This window comes from Salmo salar, chromosome ssa15 (assembly GCF_905237065.1).
Source record: "Salmo salar chromosome ssa15, Ssal_v3.1, whole genome shotgun sequence".
Lineage (NCBI taxonomy): Eukaryota > Metazoa > Chordata > Actinopteri > Salmoniformes > Salmonidae > Salmo > Salmo salar.
The window spans coordinates 25,056,546-25,071,118 of NC_059456.1; the positions used below are offsets into that span (position 1 = coordinate 25,056,546).

General features: G+C 50.3%; 1 protein-coding gene across 4 annotated transcripts in view; it reads right to left on the minus strand.

Annotated features, from left to right (window-relative positions):
• cdc42bpb (CDC42 binding protein kinase beta (DMPK-like)) overlaps nt 1-14,573 on the minus strand; it is a 144,702-nt gene that overhangs the window by 34,766 nt on the left and 95,363 nt on the right. For all 4 annotated transcript variants that reach the window (XM_014143792.2, XM_014143795.2, XM_014143793.2 and 1 more), the window contains exons 14-17: nt 2,095-2,348; nt 1,436-1,541; nt 680-804; nt 393-498 (exon numbers count right to left, since the gene is read on the minus strand). In XM_014143792.2, the coding sequence (XP_013999267.1) occupies nt 393-498; nt 680-804; nt 1,436-1,541; nt 2,095-2,348 (591 nt within the window). The remainder of the gene's footprint in view (nt 1-392; nt 499-679; nt 805-1,435; nt 1,542-2,094; nt 2,349-14,573) is intronic.

Consider the following 14,573-nt stretch of genomic DNA (forward strand, 5'->3'; position numbering starts at 1 on the left):
AAATGAGTAGACTGGGTGCTGCCTCTACACAGCTTGTGGGGCATGGCCTATATACAGCTGCTGTCCCCTCCAGGTCAGGCACCCGACCTGGATCTCTTCAATTTACATCCAGCTGCACTGTGTCAATGGACTGTGTGCAATGTGGGATAAAAGTAATGTGTTCAGCAGAGGAACATTAGAATCATCACAACAAGGGAAGTACCGTGTGATGTGATGGTATCCCCTAGTTACGCCTGTGCTCAGACCAGGGGCCCTAATTTGACAGTTGGACTCCGTTGATGCCAACAAACACATCTCGGAGGGGATGGGGCCAAGGTTTGTATACGTCTAAGTTTGCGTGTGTTTGTTGGATTAGTATACGTTTAAGTGTGTGTGTCTGTAGTGTATCTTACCAGGGGTCGTGGGCCCAGGCTGGAGCTGCGGAGAGACTCCAGCTCCTCAGTCATCTTGGAGGCCAGGGCCTGCAGGTAGCCACGGGCATCCTTCTCATCGCTCACCCTACGGGTTCACACACACACAGACCAGTTTAGGAAAGGTTTCATAAGCATCTATACAGGCCTTACACAGTTCATATTCACTTGGGCACACCATGGCAAAACATTCTACAACGGAAATGGAAAACAAGCTATCCCATTGGACAAGTCCTCGGCCCTGTATAGCTAGCTGCCTTTGCACTGACCACTGGATGATCTCAGCGATCTGGGCCTCCCAGTGAGCCACGCTCTCCTTCTTAGAGGCCAAGTCTTGCAGCTCATCCTCCAGCTGGCGGTTCTGAGCGCTCAGCTTGTCCACAAACGTACACAGCTGAGAGAGAGAGAGAGAGAGAGAGAGAGAGAGAGAGAGAGAGAGAGAGAGAGAGAGAGAGAGAGAGAGAGAGAGAGAGAGAGAGAGAGAGAGAGAGAGGAGGGGAGAGGCAGATAGGGAGAGAGGGGGAGAGGCAGATAGGGAGAGGAGGGGAGAGGCAGATAGGGAGAGGGGGGAGAGGCAGATAGGGAGAGGAGGGGGAGAGGCAGATAGGGAGAGGAGGGGGAGAGGCAGATAGGGAGAGGAGGGGGAGAGGCAGATAGGGAGAGGGGGGGAAGAGGCAGATAGGGAGAGGAGGGGGAGAGGCAGATAGGGAGAGGAGGGGGAGAGGCAGATAGGGAGAGGAGGGGGAGAGGCAGATAGGGGAGAAGAGGGGGAGAGGCAGATAGGGGAGAGGAGGGGGGAGAGGCAGATAGGGAGAGGGGGGAGAGGCAGATAGGGAGAGGGGGGAGAGGCAGATAGGGAGAGGAGGGGGAGAGGCAGATAGGGAGAGGAGGGGGAGAGGCAGATAGGGAGAGGAGGGGGAGAGGCAGATAGGGAGAGGGGGAAAGAGAGCGAGATAGCGGTTAAGAGTCCATTCGCGACACCTGTCTTTCCCACAGTGTGTAAACTCTACCTGTGTGGTCCTTACCCTGTCAGCCTCTGTGGTCAGCTTGCGGTTGTCCTCGGTCAGCATGCTGCGCTCACGCTCGTACTTGTCCTTTAGAGCGCCCACTGCCTCGTCCGTCTCGGTTTGTCTGCGCGCACACACACACACACACACAAAGAATGAGATCTCAAGTCTGCAGTTCAAACAATAACACAGGCACCCCACCACCTTTTTGGGTAAACAGCTTAAGGATGGGGCAGGAGAAATGTAGCCACTCTAACTCATAGACGGTTCATGGATGAGAGGACTGACCAGCCATGAGATATCTAAATGAGTTTTAACCGAGCTATACAGCCTTTGTTCACAATTATGAGTAAAACAAGCTTATATTTTGGGTTCTGATGGGGATCGACAGTTGAACTAGGCTCATGAGGCATTTATAAGTTATATTCTTCAAGAATCAAAAATGGGTTATTCATCATTCAAGTCCAAAAATGGATGTAGCAATCGGACAAGGTCTGGACAATTCTCTGAAGAAAAGCTCCCCCTAATCCTGAAGAGATACTCATACTTGACCTCGTACCTCAAGTCTTCCATTAATGGGTAGTTACGCCATTTTAACTTTAGCCACATAGTGGATGCTAGCCTAACCCACCTCTCAATCTTGGCAAAAGCCTAAACCTGTCCTATCCTAAACCCACCTCTCTCTCTTGGCTTTCTCCAGCTTGTCCTTGAGCATGAGCAGCTCCTTGTGGAGGGAGAGCTGCTGACCCTCTGAGTCGTGGAGCTCCTTCCGGAGGCCCTTGAGCTCACTGGTGTGGGAGGCCTCGCGGCGCACCAGCTCCTCCTCGTAGAACAGCACCTTCTTGTCCAGCTCGGACTTCACCTTGGACAGTTCCTGCTGCAGCTCTGGGCTGCTGCTTCCGGCCCCACGCCCGCTACCCTGCTGCTTCACCTGGGGGGAGAAAGACAGTATTGTTTCTATAGGGGTTTTAATTGTGTTTTTAAATCATGAGTTAGAAATGAGCATCATTTTTTTTTTATAATCTCAAATGGCAAATGAACTGAAAACTTTCAACATGAAAGACAGAAGGTGAGAGAGCGAAATTACCAAGAAATAAAACTAACTTGAAAACGAGATGAGGAGGAGGGAGTGGGGAGAGAAAGGTGAGAGAATAAAAATAAACAAACAACGTACATGACGTTTATTTATTTACCACACACACACACACACACACACACAGTATATTATTATTATATTATTACTAGTAGGGATATAATAATAATAATAAGGAAACAGTTAAGGAATCCTGATGCAGAGGAAAGAGGCATAGAATAACAGGAGTATGTTACAGGGAGGAGAGTGGGAGGGGGAAGGAGGTGAAGAAAGGGTAACAAGGGTTTCAAGGAGGACAGACGACAGAAACAGTGAGTGGGGAAAAAGAAAAAACAAAAAAAATCTGCAAAAAAGGAAGACAAACTGACAGACAGGCTAGTAACCTCACAAAAACAGCAAACAAGAAAACGTCTTAAAACGTTTCTCTTATTTCTGCTCTTATCATTATAGCCAAGGGACCTCCCAAACCAGCCCTCAATGAGACTCAGCCTGCACTGGTTTAGAGAAGATGGGAAGGAGGGAGGGGAATGGGAGGGAGGTGGTGGTGGTGGGGAGAAAGAGAATGTAGAGGCAGGGGAGCATAGAAGGAGAAAGTAGGAAACAGGTGAAGGAGAGGAGAGAGGTTGGAGACAGGAGAGATACTAGTAGGGCTAGGTAGAGGAGAGATACTAGTAGGGCTAGGTAGAGGAGAGATACTAGTAGGGCTAGGTAGAGGAGAGATACTAGTAGGGCTAGGTAGAGGAGAGATACTAGTAGGGCTAGGTAGAGGAGAGATACTAGTAGGGCTAGGTAGAGGAGAGATACTAGTAGGGCTAGGTAGAGGAGAGATACTAGTAGGGCTAGGTAGAGGAGAGATACTAGTAGGGCTAGGTAGAGGAGAGATACTAGTAGGGCTAGGTAGAGGAGAGATACTAGTAGGGCTAGGTAGAGGAGAGATACTAGTAGGGCTAGGTAGAGGAGAGATACTACTAGGGCTAGGTAGAGGAGAGATACTACTAGGGCTAGGTAGAGGAGAGATACTAGTAGGGCTAGGTAGAGGAGGGTAGAGAGAGGAGAGATACTAGTAGGGCTAGGTAGAGGAGGGTAGACAGAGGAGAGATACTAGTAGGGCTAGGTAGAGGAGAGATACTAGTAGGGCTAGGTAGAGGAGAGATACTAGTAGGGCTAGGTAGAGGAGAGATACTACTAGGGGCTAGGTAGAGGAGAGATACTACTAGGGGCTAGGTAGAGGAGAGATACTAGTAGGGCTAGGTAGAGGAGGGTAGAGAGAGGAGAGATACTAGTAGGGCTAGGTAGAGGAGGGTAGAGAGAGGAGAGATACTAGTAGGGCCAGGTAGAGGAGAGATACTAGTAGGGCCAGGTAGAGGAGAGATACTAGTAGGGCTAGGTAGAGGAGAGATACTAGTAGGGCTAGGTAGAGGAGAGATACTAGTAGGGCTAGGTAGAGGAGAGATACTAGTAGGGCTAGGTAGAGGAGAGATACTAGTAGGGCTAGGTAGAGGAGGGTGGAGAGAGGAGAGATACTAGTAGGGCTAGGTAGAGGAGGGTAGAGAGAGGAGAGATACTAGTAGGGCTAGGTAGAGGAGAGATACTAGCAGGGCTAGGTAGAGGAGGGTAGACAGAAGAGATATACTAGCAGGGCTAGGTAGAGGAGAGATACTAGTAGGGCTAGGTAGAGGAGGGTGGAGAGAGGAGAGATACTAGTAGGGCTAGGTAGGAGGGTAGACAGAGGAGAGATACTAGCAGGGCTAGGTAGAGGAGGGTAGACAGAGGAGAGATACTAGCAGGGCTAGGTAGAGGAGGGTAGACAGAGGAGAGATACTAGTGGGGCTAGGTAGAGGAGAGATACTAGTGGGGCTAGGTAGAGGAGAGATACTAGTGGGGCTAGGTAGAGGAGAGATACTAGTGGGGCTAGGTAGAGGAGAGATACTAGTGGGGCTAGGTAGAGGAGAGATACTAGTGGGGCTAGGTAGAGGAGAGATACTAGTGGGGCTAGGTAGAGGAGAGATACTAGTGGGGCTAGGTAGAGGAGAGATACTAGTGGGGCTAGGTAGAGGAGAGATACTAGTGGGGCTAGGTAGAGGAGAGATACTAGTAGGGCTAGGTAGAGGAGAGATACTAGTAGGGCTAGATAGAGGAGAGATACTAGTAGGGCTAGGTAGAGGAGAGATACTAGTAGGGCTAGGTAGAGGAGGGTGGAGAGAGGAGAGATACTAGTCGGGCTAGGTAGAGGAGAGATACTAGTAGGGCTAGGTAGAGGAGAGATACTAGTAGGGCTAGGTAGAGGAGGGAGGACAGAGGAGAGATACTAGTAGGGCTAGGTAGAGGAGGGTAGACAGAGGAGAGATACTAGTAGGGCTAGGTAGAGGAGGGTAGAGAGAGGAGAGATACTAGTAGGGCTAGGTAGAGGAGGGTAGAGAGAGGAGAGATACAAGTAGGGCTAGGTAGAGGAGGGTAGAGAGAGGAGAGATACTAGTAGGGCTAGGTAGAGGAGAGATACTAGTAGGGCTAGGTAGAGGAGAGATACTAGTAGGGCTAGGTATAGGAGGGTAGAGACAGGAGAGATACTAGTAGGGCTAGGTAGAGGAGAGATACTAGTAGGGCTAGGTAGAGGAGGGTGGAGAGAGGAGAGATACTAGTAGGGCTAGGTAGGAGGGTAGACAGAGGAGAGATACTAGCAGGGCTAGGTAGAGGAGGGTAGACAGAGGAGAGATACTAGCAGGGCTAGGTAGAGGAAGGTAGACAGAGGAGAGATACTAGCAGGGCTAGGTAGAGGAGGGTAGACAGAGGAGAGATACTAGTGGGGCTAGGTAGAGGAGAGATACTAGTGGGGCTAGGTAGAGGAGAGATACTAGTGGGGCTAGGTAGAGGAGAGATACTAGTGGGGCTAGGTAGAGGAGAGATACTAGTGGGGCTAGGTAGAGGAGAGATACTAGCTGGGGCTAGGTAGAGGAGAGATACTAGTAGGGCTAGGTAGAGGAGAGATACTAGTGGGGCTAGGTAGAGGAGAGATACTAGTGGGGCTAGGTAGAGGAGAGATACTAGTAGGGCTAGGTAGAGGAGAGATACTAGTAGGGCTAGGTAGAGGAGAGATACTAGTAGGGCTAGGTAGAGGAGAGATACTAGTAGGGCTAGGTAGAGGAGGGGTGGAGAGAGGAGAGATACTAGTAGGGCTAGGTAGAGGAGAGATACTAGTAGGGCTAGGTAGAGGAGAGATACTAGTAGGGCTAGGTAGAGGGACAGAGGAGAGATACTAGTAGGGCTAGGTAGAGGAGGGTAGACAGAGGAGAGATACTAGTAGGGCTAGGTAGAGGAGGGTAGAGAGAGGAGAGATACTAGTAGGGCTAGGTAGAGGAGGGTGGAGAGGAGAGATACAAGTAGGGCTAGGTAGAGGAGGGTAGAGAGAGGAGAGATACTAGTAGGGCTAGGTAGAGGAGAGATACTAGTAGGGCTAGGTAGAGGAGAGATACTAGTAGGGCTAGGTTAGGAGGGGAGGAGAGATACTAGTAGGGCTAGGTATAGGAGGGTAGAGACAGGAGAGATACTAGTAGGGCTAGGTAGAGGAGGGTGGAGAGAGGAGAGATACTAGCAGGGCTAGGTAGAGGAGGGTAGACAGAGGAGAGATACTAGTAGGGCTAGGTAGAGGAGAGATACTAGTAGGGCTAGGTAGAGGAGAGATACTAGTAGGGCTAGGTAGAGGAGAGATACTAGTAGGGCTAGGTAGAGGAGAGATACTAGTAGGGCTAGGTAGAGGAGGGTGGAGAGAGGAGAGATACTAGTAGGGCTGGGTAGAGGAGAGATACTAGTAGGGCTAGGTAGAGGAGAGATACTAGTAGGGCTAGGTAGAGGAGAGATACTAGCAAGGCTAGGTAGAGGAGGGTAGACAGAGGAGAGATACTAGCAGGGCTAGGTAGAGGAGGGTAGACAGAGGAGAGATACTAGTAGGGCTAGGTAGAGGAGGGTAGACAGAGGAGAGATACTACTAGGGCTAGGTAGAGGAGAGATACTACTAGGGCTAGGTAGAGGAGAGATACTACTAGGGCTAGGTAGAGGAGAGATACTACTAGGGCTAGGTAGAGGAGAGATACTACTAGGGCTAGGTAGAGGAGAGATACTACTAGGGCTAGGTAGAGGAGAGATACTACTAGGGCTAGGTAGAGGAGAGATACTACTAGGGCTAGGTAGAGGAGAGATACTAGTAGGGCTAGGTAGAGGAGAGATACTAGTAGGGCTAGGTAGAGGAGAGATACTACTAGGGCTAGGTAGAGGAGAGATACTACTAGGGCTAGGTAGAGGAGAGATACTACTAGGGCTAGGTAGAGGAGAGATACTAGTTGGGCTAGGTAGAGGAGAGATACTAGTTGGGCTAGGTAGAGGAGAGATACTAGTAGGGCTAGGTAGAGGAGAGATACTAGTAGGGCTAGGTAGAGGAGGGTGGAGAGAGGACAGATACTAGTAAGGCTAGGTAGAGGAGAGATACTAGTAGGGCTAGGTAGAGGAGGGTGTAGAGAGGAGAGATACTAGTAGGGCTAGGTATAGGAGGGTAGAGACAGGAGAGATACTAGTAGGGCTAGGTAGAGGAGGGTGGAGAGAGGAGAGATACTAGCAGGGCTAGGTAGAGGAGGGTGGAGAGAGGAGAGATACTAGCAGGGCTAGGTAGAGGAGGGTAGACAGAGGAGAGATACTAGTAGGGCTAGGTAGAGGAGAGATACTAGTAGGGCTAGGTAGAGGAGAGATACTAGTAGGGCTAGGTAGAGGAGGGTGGAGAGAGGAGAGATACTAGTAGGGCTGGGTAGAGGAGAGATACTAGTAGGGCTAGGTAGAGGAGAGATACTAGTAGGGCTAGGTAGAGGAGAGATACTACTAGGGCTAGGTAGAGGAGAGATACTACTAGGGCTAGGTAGAGGAGAGATACTACTAGGGCTAGGTAGAGGAGAGATACTACTAGGGCTAGGTAGAGGAGAGATACTACTAGGGCTAGGTAGAGGAGAGATACTACTAGGGCTAGGTAGAGGAGAGATACTACTAGGGCTAGGTAGAGGAGAGATACTACTAGGGCTAGGTAGAGGAGAGATACTACTAGGGCTGGGTAGAGGAGAGATACTACTAGGGCTAGGTAGAGGAGAGATACTAGTTGGGCTAGGTAGAGGAGAGATACTAGTTGGGCTAGGTAGAGGAGAGATACTAGTAGAGCTAGGTAGAGGAGAGATACTAGTAGGGCTAGGTAGAGGAGGGTGGAGAGAGGACAGATACTAGTAAGGCTAGGTAGAGGAGAGATACTAGTAGGGCTAGGTAGAGGAGAGATACTAGTAGGGATAGGTAGAGGAGAGATACTAGTAGGGCTAGGTAGAGGAGGTTGGAGAGATGCTAGTAGGGCTGGGTAGAGGAGAGATACTAGCAGGGCTAGGTAGAAGAGAGATACTAGCAGGGCTAGGTAGAGGAGAGATACTAGCAGGGCTAGGTAGAGGAGAGATACTAGTAGGGCTAGGTAGAGGAGAGATACTAGCAAGGCTAGGTAGAGGAGGGTAGACAGAGGAGAGATACTAGCAAGGCTAGGTAGAGGAGGGTAGACAGAGGAGAGATACTAGTAGGGCTAGGTAGAGGAGAGATACTACTAGGGCTAGGTAGAGGAGAGATACTAGTAGGGCTAGGTAGAGGAGAGATACTACTAGGGCTAGGTAGAGGAGAGATACTACTAGGGCTAGGTAGAGGAGAGATACTACTAGGGCTAGGTAGAGGAGAGATACTACTAGGGCTAGGTAGAGGAGAGATACTACTAGGGCTAGGTAGAGGAGAGATACTACTAGGGCTAGGTAGAGGAGAGATACTACTAGGGCTAGGTAGAGGAGAGATACTACTAGGGCTAGGTAGAGGAGAGATACTAGTTGGGCTAGGTAGAGGAGAGATACTAGTTGGGCTAGGTAGAGGAGAGATACTAGTTGGGCTAGGTAGAGGAGAGATACTAGTAGGGCTAGGTAGAGGAGAGATACTAGTAGGGCTAGGTAGAGGAGAGATACTAGTGGCGCTAGGTATAGGAGGGTGGAGAGAGGACAGATACTAGTAAGGCTAGGTAGAGGAGAGATACTAGTAGGGCTAGGTAGAGGAGGGTGGAGAGAGGAGAGATACTAGTAGGGCTAGGTAGAGGAGGGTGGAGAGAGGACAGATACTAGTAAGGCTAGGTAGAGGAGAGATACTAGTAGGGCTAGGTAGAGGAGGGTGGAGAGAGGAGAGATACTAGTAGGGCTAGGTAGAGGAGGTTGGAGAGATACTAGTAGGGCTGGGTAGAGGAGAGATACTAGCAGGGCTAGGTAGAGGAGGGTGGACAGAGGAGAGATACTAGTAGGGCTAGGTAGAGGAGAGATACTAGCAGGGCTAGGTAGAGGAGGGTGGAGAGAGGAGAGATACTAGTAGGGCTGGGTAGAGGAGAGATACTAGCAGGGCTAGGTAGAGGAGGGTAGACAGAGGAGAGATACTAGTAGGGCTAGGTAGAGGAGAGATACTAGTGGGCTAGGTAGAGGAGAGATACTACTAGGGCTAGGTAGAGGAGAGATACTAGCTAGGGCTAGGTAGAGGAGAGATACTACTAGGGCTAGGTAGAGGAGAGATACTAGCTAGGGCTAGGTAGAGGAGGGTAGGAGAGGAGAGATACTAGTAAGGCTAGGTAGAGGAGAGATACTAGTAGGGCTAGGTAGAGGAGGGTGGAGAGAGGAGAGATACTAGTAGGGCTAGGTAGAGGAGAGATACTAGCAGGGCTAGGTAGAGGAGGGTAGACAGAGGAGAGATACTAGTAGGGCTAGGTAGAGGAGAGATACTAGTAGGGCTAGGTAGAGGAGAGATACTAGTAGGGCTAGGTAGAGGAGAGATACTAGTAGGGCTAGGTAGAAGAGAGATACTACTAGGGCTAGGTAGAGGAGAGATACTAGTGGGGCTAGGTAGAGGAGAGATACTAGTGGGGCTAGGTAAAGGAGAGATACTAGTAGGGCTAGGTAGAGGAGAGATACTAGTAGGGCTAGGTAGAGGAGGGTAGACAGAGGAGAGATACTAGTAGGGCTAGGTAGAGGAGGTGAGAATGCTAGTAGGGCTGGGTAGAGGAGAGATACTAGCAGGGCTAGGTGAGAGGAGAGATACTAGTAGGGCTAGGTAGAGAGGAGAGATACTAGCAGGGCTAGGTAGAGGAGGGTAGACAGAGGAGAGATACTAGTAGGGCTAGGTAGAGGAGAGATACTAGTAGGGCTAGGTAGAGGAGAGATACTAGTAGGGCTAGGTAGAGGAGAGATACTAGTAGGGCTAGGTAGAGGGGAGAGGAGAGATACTAGTAGGGCTAGGTAGAGGAGAGATACTAGTAGGGCTAGGTAGAGGAGAGATACTAGTAGGGCTAGGTAGAGGAGAGATACTAGCAGGGCTAGGTAGAGGAGAGATACTAGTAGGGCTAGGTAGAGGAGAGATACTAGTAGGGCTAGGTAGAGGAGAGATACTAGTAGGGCTAGGTAGAGGAGAGATACAGTAGGGGCTAGGTAGAGGAGAGATACTAGCTAGGGCTAGGTAGAGGAGAGATACTAGTAGGGCTAGGTAGAGGAGAGATACTAGTGGGGCTAGGTAGAGGAGAGATACTAGTAGGGGCTAGGTAGAGGAGAGATACTAGTGGGGCTAGGTAGAGGAGAGATACTAGTGGGGCTAGGTAGAGGAGAGATACTAGTGGGGCTAGGTTAGGAGGGTGAGAGAGGACAGATACTAGTAAGGCTAGGTAGAGGAGAGATACTAGTAGGGCTAGGTAGAGGAGGGTGGAGAGAGGAGAGATACTAGTAGGGCTAGGTAGAGGAGGGTGGAGAGAGGACAGATACTAGTAAGGCTAGGTAGAGGAGAGATACTAGTAGGGCTAGGTAGAGGAGGGTGGAGAGAGGAGAGATACTAGTAGGGCTAGGTAGAGGAGGTTGGAGAGATACTAGTAGGGCTGGGTAGAGGAGAGATACTAGCAGGGCTAGGTAGAGGAGGGTGGACAGAGGAGAGATACTAGTAGGGCTAGGTAGAGGAGGGTAGACAGAGGAGAGATACTAGTAGGGCTAGGTAGAGGAGGGTAGAGAGAGGAGAGATACTAGTAGGGCTAGGTAGAGGAGGGTAGAGAGAGGAGAGATACAAGTAGGGCTAGGTAGAGGAGGGTAGAGAGAGGAGAGATACTAGTAGGGCTAGGTAGAGGAGAGATACTAGTAGGGCTAGGTATAGGAGGGTAGAGACAGGAGAGATACTAGTAGGGCTAGGTAGAGGAGGGTGGAGAGAGGAGAGATACTAGCAGGGCTAGGTAGAGGAGGGTAGACAGAGGAGAGATACTAGTAGGGCTAGGTAGAGGAGAGATACTAGTAGGGCTAGGTAGAGGAGAGATACTAGTAGGGCTAGGTAGAGGAGAGATACTAGTAGGGCTAGGTAGAGGAGAGATACTAGTAGGGCTGGGTAGAGGAGAGATACTAGTAGGGCTAGGTAGAGGAGAGATACTAGTAGGGCTAGGTAGAGGAGAGATACTAGTAAGGCTAGGTAGAGGAGGGTGGACAGAGGAGAGATACTAGTAGGGCTAGGTAGAGGAGGGTAGACAGAGGAGAGATACTAGCAAGGCTAGGTAGGGTACAGAGGAGAGATACTAGCAGGGCTAGGTAGAGGAGGGTAGACAGAGGAGAGATACTAGCTAGGGGCTAGGTAGAGGAGAGATACTAGTAGGGCTAGGTAGAGGAGAGATACTAGCAGGGCTAGGTAGAGGAGAGATACTAGTAGGGCTAGGTAGAGGAGAGATACTACTAGGGCTAGGTAGAGGAGAGATACTAGTAGGGCTGGGTAGAGGAGAGATACTACTAGGGCTAGGTGGGGAGAGGAGAGATACTACTAGGGCTAGGTAGAGGAGAGATACTACTAGGGCTAGGTAGAGGAGAGATACTACTAGGGCTAGGTAGAGGAGAGATACTACTAGGGCTAGGTAGAGGAGAGATACTAGTTGGGCTAGGTAGAGGAGAGATACTAGTAGGGCTAGGTAGAGGAGAGATACTAGTAGGGCTAGGTAGAGGAGAGATACTAGTAGGGCTAGGTAGAGGAGGGTGGAGAGAGGAGAGATACTAGTAGGGCTAGGTAGGAGGGTGAGACGAGGAGAGATACTAGTAGGGCTAGGTAGAGGAGGGTGGAGAGAGGAGAGATACTAGCAGGGCTAGGTAGAGGAGGGTAGAGAGAGGAGAGAAACTAGTAGGGCTAGGTAGAGGAGAGATACTAGTAGGGCTAGGTAGAGGAGAGATACTAGTGGGGCTAGGTAGAGGAGAGATACTAGTAGGGGCTAGGTAGAGGAGAGATACTAGTGGGGCTAGGGTAGAGGAGAGATACTAGTAGGGGCTAGGGTAGAGTGAGAGATACTAGTAGGGCTAGGTAGAGGAGAGATACTAGTAGGGCTAGGTAGAGGAGAGATACTAGTAGGGCTAGGTAGAGGAGAGATACTACTAGGGCTAGGGGGTGGAGAGGAGAGATACTAGTAGGGCTAGGTAGAGGAGAGATACTAGTAGGGCTAGGTAGAGAGAGAGATACTAGTAGGGCTAGGTAGAGGAGAGATACTAGTAGGGCTAGGTAGAGGAGGTAGGCAGAGGAGAGATACTAGTAGGGCTAGGTGAGGAGAGGAACAGGGCTGGGCAGAGGAGAGATACTAGTAGGGGCTAGGTAGAGGAGAGAAGGGCTAGGTAGAGGAGAGATACTAGTTGGGCTAGGTAGAGGAGAGATACTAGTAGGGCTAGGTAGAGGAGAGATACTAGTAGGGCTAGGTAGAGGAGGGTGGAGAGAGGACAGATACTAGTAAGGCTAGGTAGAGGAGAGATAGTAGGGCTAGGCAGGAGAGATACTAGTAGGGCTAGGTAGAGGAGAGATACTAGTAGGGCTAGGTAGAAGGGAGAGATACTAGTAGGGCTAGGTAGAGGAGAGATACTAGTAGGGCTAGGTAGAGGAGGAGAGATACTAGTAGGGCTGGGTAGAGGAGAGATACTAGCAGGGCTAGGTAGAGGAGAGATACTAGTAGGGCTAGGTAGAGGAGAGATACTAGCAAGGCTAGGTAGAGGAGGGTAGACAGAGGAGAGATACTAGCAAGGCTAGGTAGAGGAGGGTAGACAGAGGAGAGATACTAGTAGGGCTAGGTAGAGGAGAGTAGTAGGGCTAGGCAGAGGAGAGATACTAGTAGGGCTAGGTAGAGGAGAGATACTACTAGGGCTAGGTAGAGGAGAGATACTACTAGGGCTAGGTAGAGGAGAGATACTACTAGGGCTAGGTAGAGGAGAGATACTACTAGGGCTAGGTAGAGGAGAGATACTACTAGGGCTAGGTAGAGGAGAGATACTACTAGGGCTAGGTAGAGGAGAGATACTAGTTGGGCTAGGTAGAGGAGAGATACTAGTAGGGCTAGGTAGAGGAGAGATACTAGCTGGGCTAGGTAGAGGAGAGATACTAGTTGGGCTAGGTAGAGGAGAGATACTAGTTGGGCTAGGTAGAGGAGAGATACTAGTAGGGCTAGGTAGAGGAGAGATACTAGTAGGGCTAGGTAGAGGAGAGATACTAGTGGCGCTAGGTATAGGAGGGTGGAGAGAGGACAGATACTAGTAAGGCTAGGTAGAGGAGAGATACTAGTAGGGCTAGGTAGAGGAGGGTGGAGAGATACTAGTAGGGCTAGGTAGAGGAGAGAGAACAATACTAGTAGGGCTAGGTAGAGGAGAGATACTAGTAGGGCTAGGTAGAGGAGGGTGGAGAGAGGAGAGATACTAGCAGGGCTAGGTAGAGGGAGGAGAGATACTAGTAGGGGCTAGGTAGAGGAGAGATACTAGTAGGGCTAGGTAGAGGAGAGATACTAGTAGGGCTAGGTAGAGGGGTAGACAGAGGAGAGATACTAGTAGGGCTAGGTAGAGGAGGGTAGAGAGAGGAGAGATACTAGTAGGGCTAGGTAGAGGAGAGGAGAGATACAAGTAGGGCTAGGTAGAGGAGGGTAGAGAGAGGAGAGATACTAGTAGGGCTAGGTAGAGGAGAGATACTAGTAGGGCTAGGTAGAGGAGGGGGAGAGATACTAGTAGGGCTAGGTAGAGGAGAGATACTAGTAGGGCTAGGTAGAGGAGAGATACTAGTAGGGCTAGGTGGAGAGGAGAGATACTAGTAGGGCTAGGTAGAGGAGGGTAGACAGAGGACAGATACTAGTAGGGCTAGGTAGAGGAGAGATACTAGTAGGGCTAGGTAGAGGAGAGTAGGGAGTAGAGGAGAGATACTAGTAGGGCTGAGGTAGAGGAGAGATACTAGTAGGGCTAGGTAGAGGAGGGTGGAGAGAGGAGAGATACTAGTAGGGCTAGGTAGAGGAGAGATACTAGTAGGGCTAGGTAGAGGGGAGAGGAGAGATACTAGTAGGGCTAAGGGGAGGGTGGAGAGATACTAGTAGGGCTGGGTAGAGGAGAGATACTAGCAGGGCTAGGTAGAGGAGGGTGGACAGAGGAGAGATACTAGTAGGGCTAGGTAGAGGAGAGATACTACTAGGGCTAGGAAGAGGAGAGATACTAGTAGGGCTGGGTAGAGGAGAGATACTAGCAGGGCTAGGTAGAGGAGGGTAGACAGAGGAGAGATACTAGTAGGGCTGGGTAGAGGAGAGATACTACTAGGGCTAGGTAGAGGAGAGATACTACTAGGGCTGGGTAGAGGAGAGATACTACTAGGGCTAGGTAGAGGAGAGATACTACTAGGGCTAGGTAGAGGAGAGATACTAGTAGGGCTAGGTAGAGGAGAGATACTAGTAGGGCTAGGTAGAGGAGAGATACTAGCAGGGCTAGGTAGAGGAGGGTGGAGAGAGGAGAGATACTAGTAGGGCTAGGTAGGAGGGTAGACAGAGGAGAGATACTAGCAGGGCTAGGTAGAGGAGGGTAGACAGAGGAGAGATACTAGCAGGGCTAGGTAGAGGAGGGTAGACAGAGGAGAGATACTAGTAGGGCTAGGTAGAGGAGAGATACTAGTGGGGCTAGGTAGAGGAGAGATACTAGTGGGGCTAGGTAGAGGAGAGATACTAGTGGGGCTAGGTAGAGG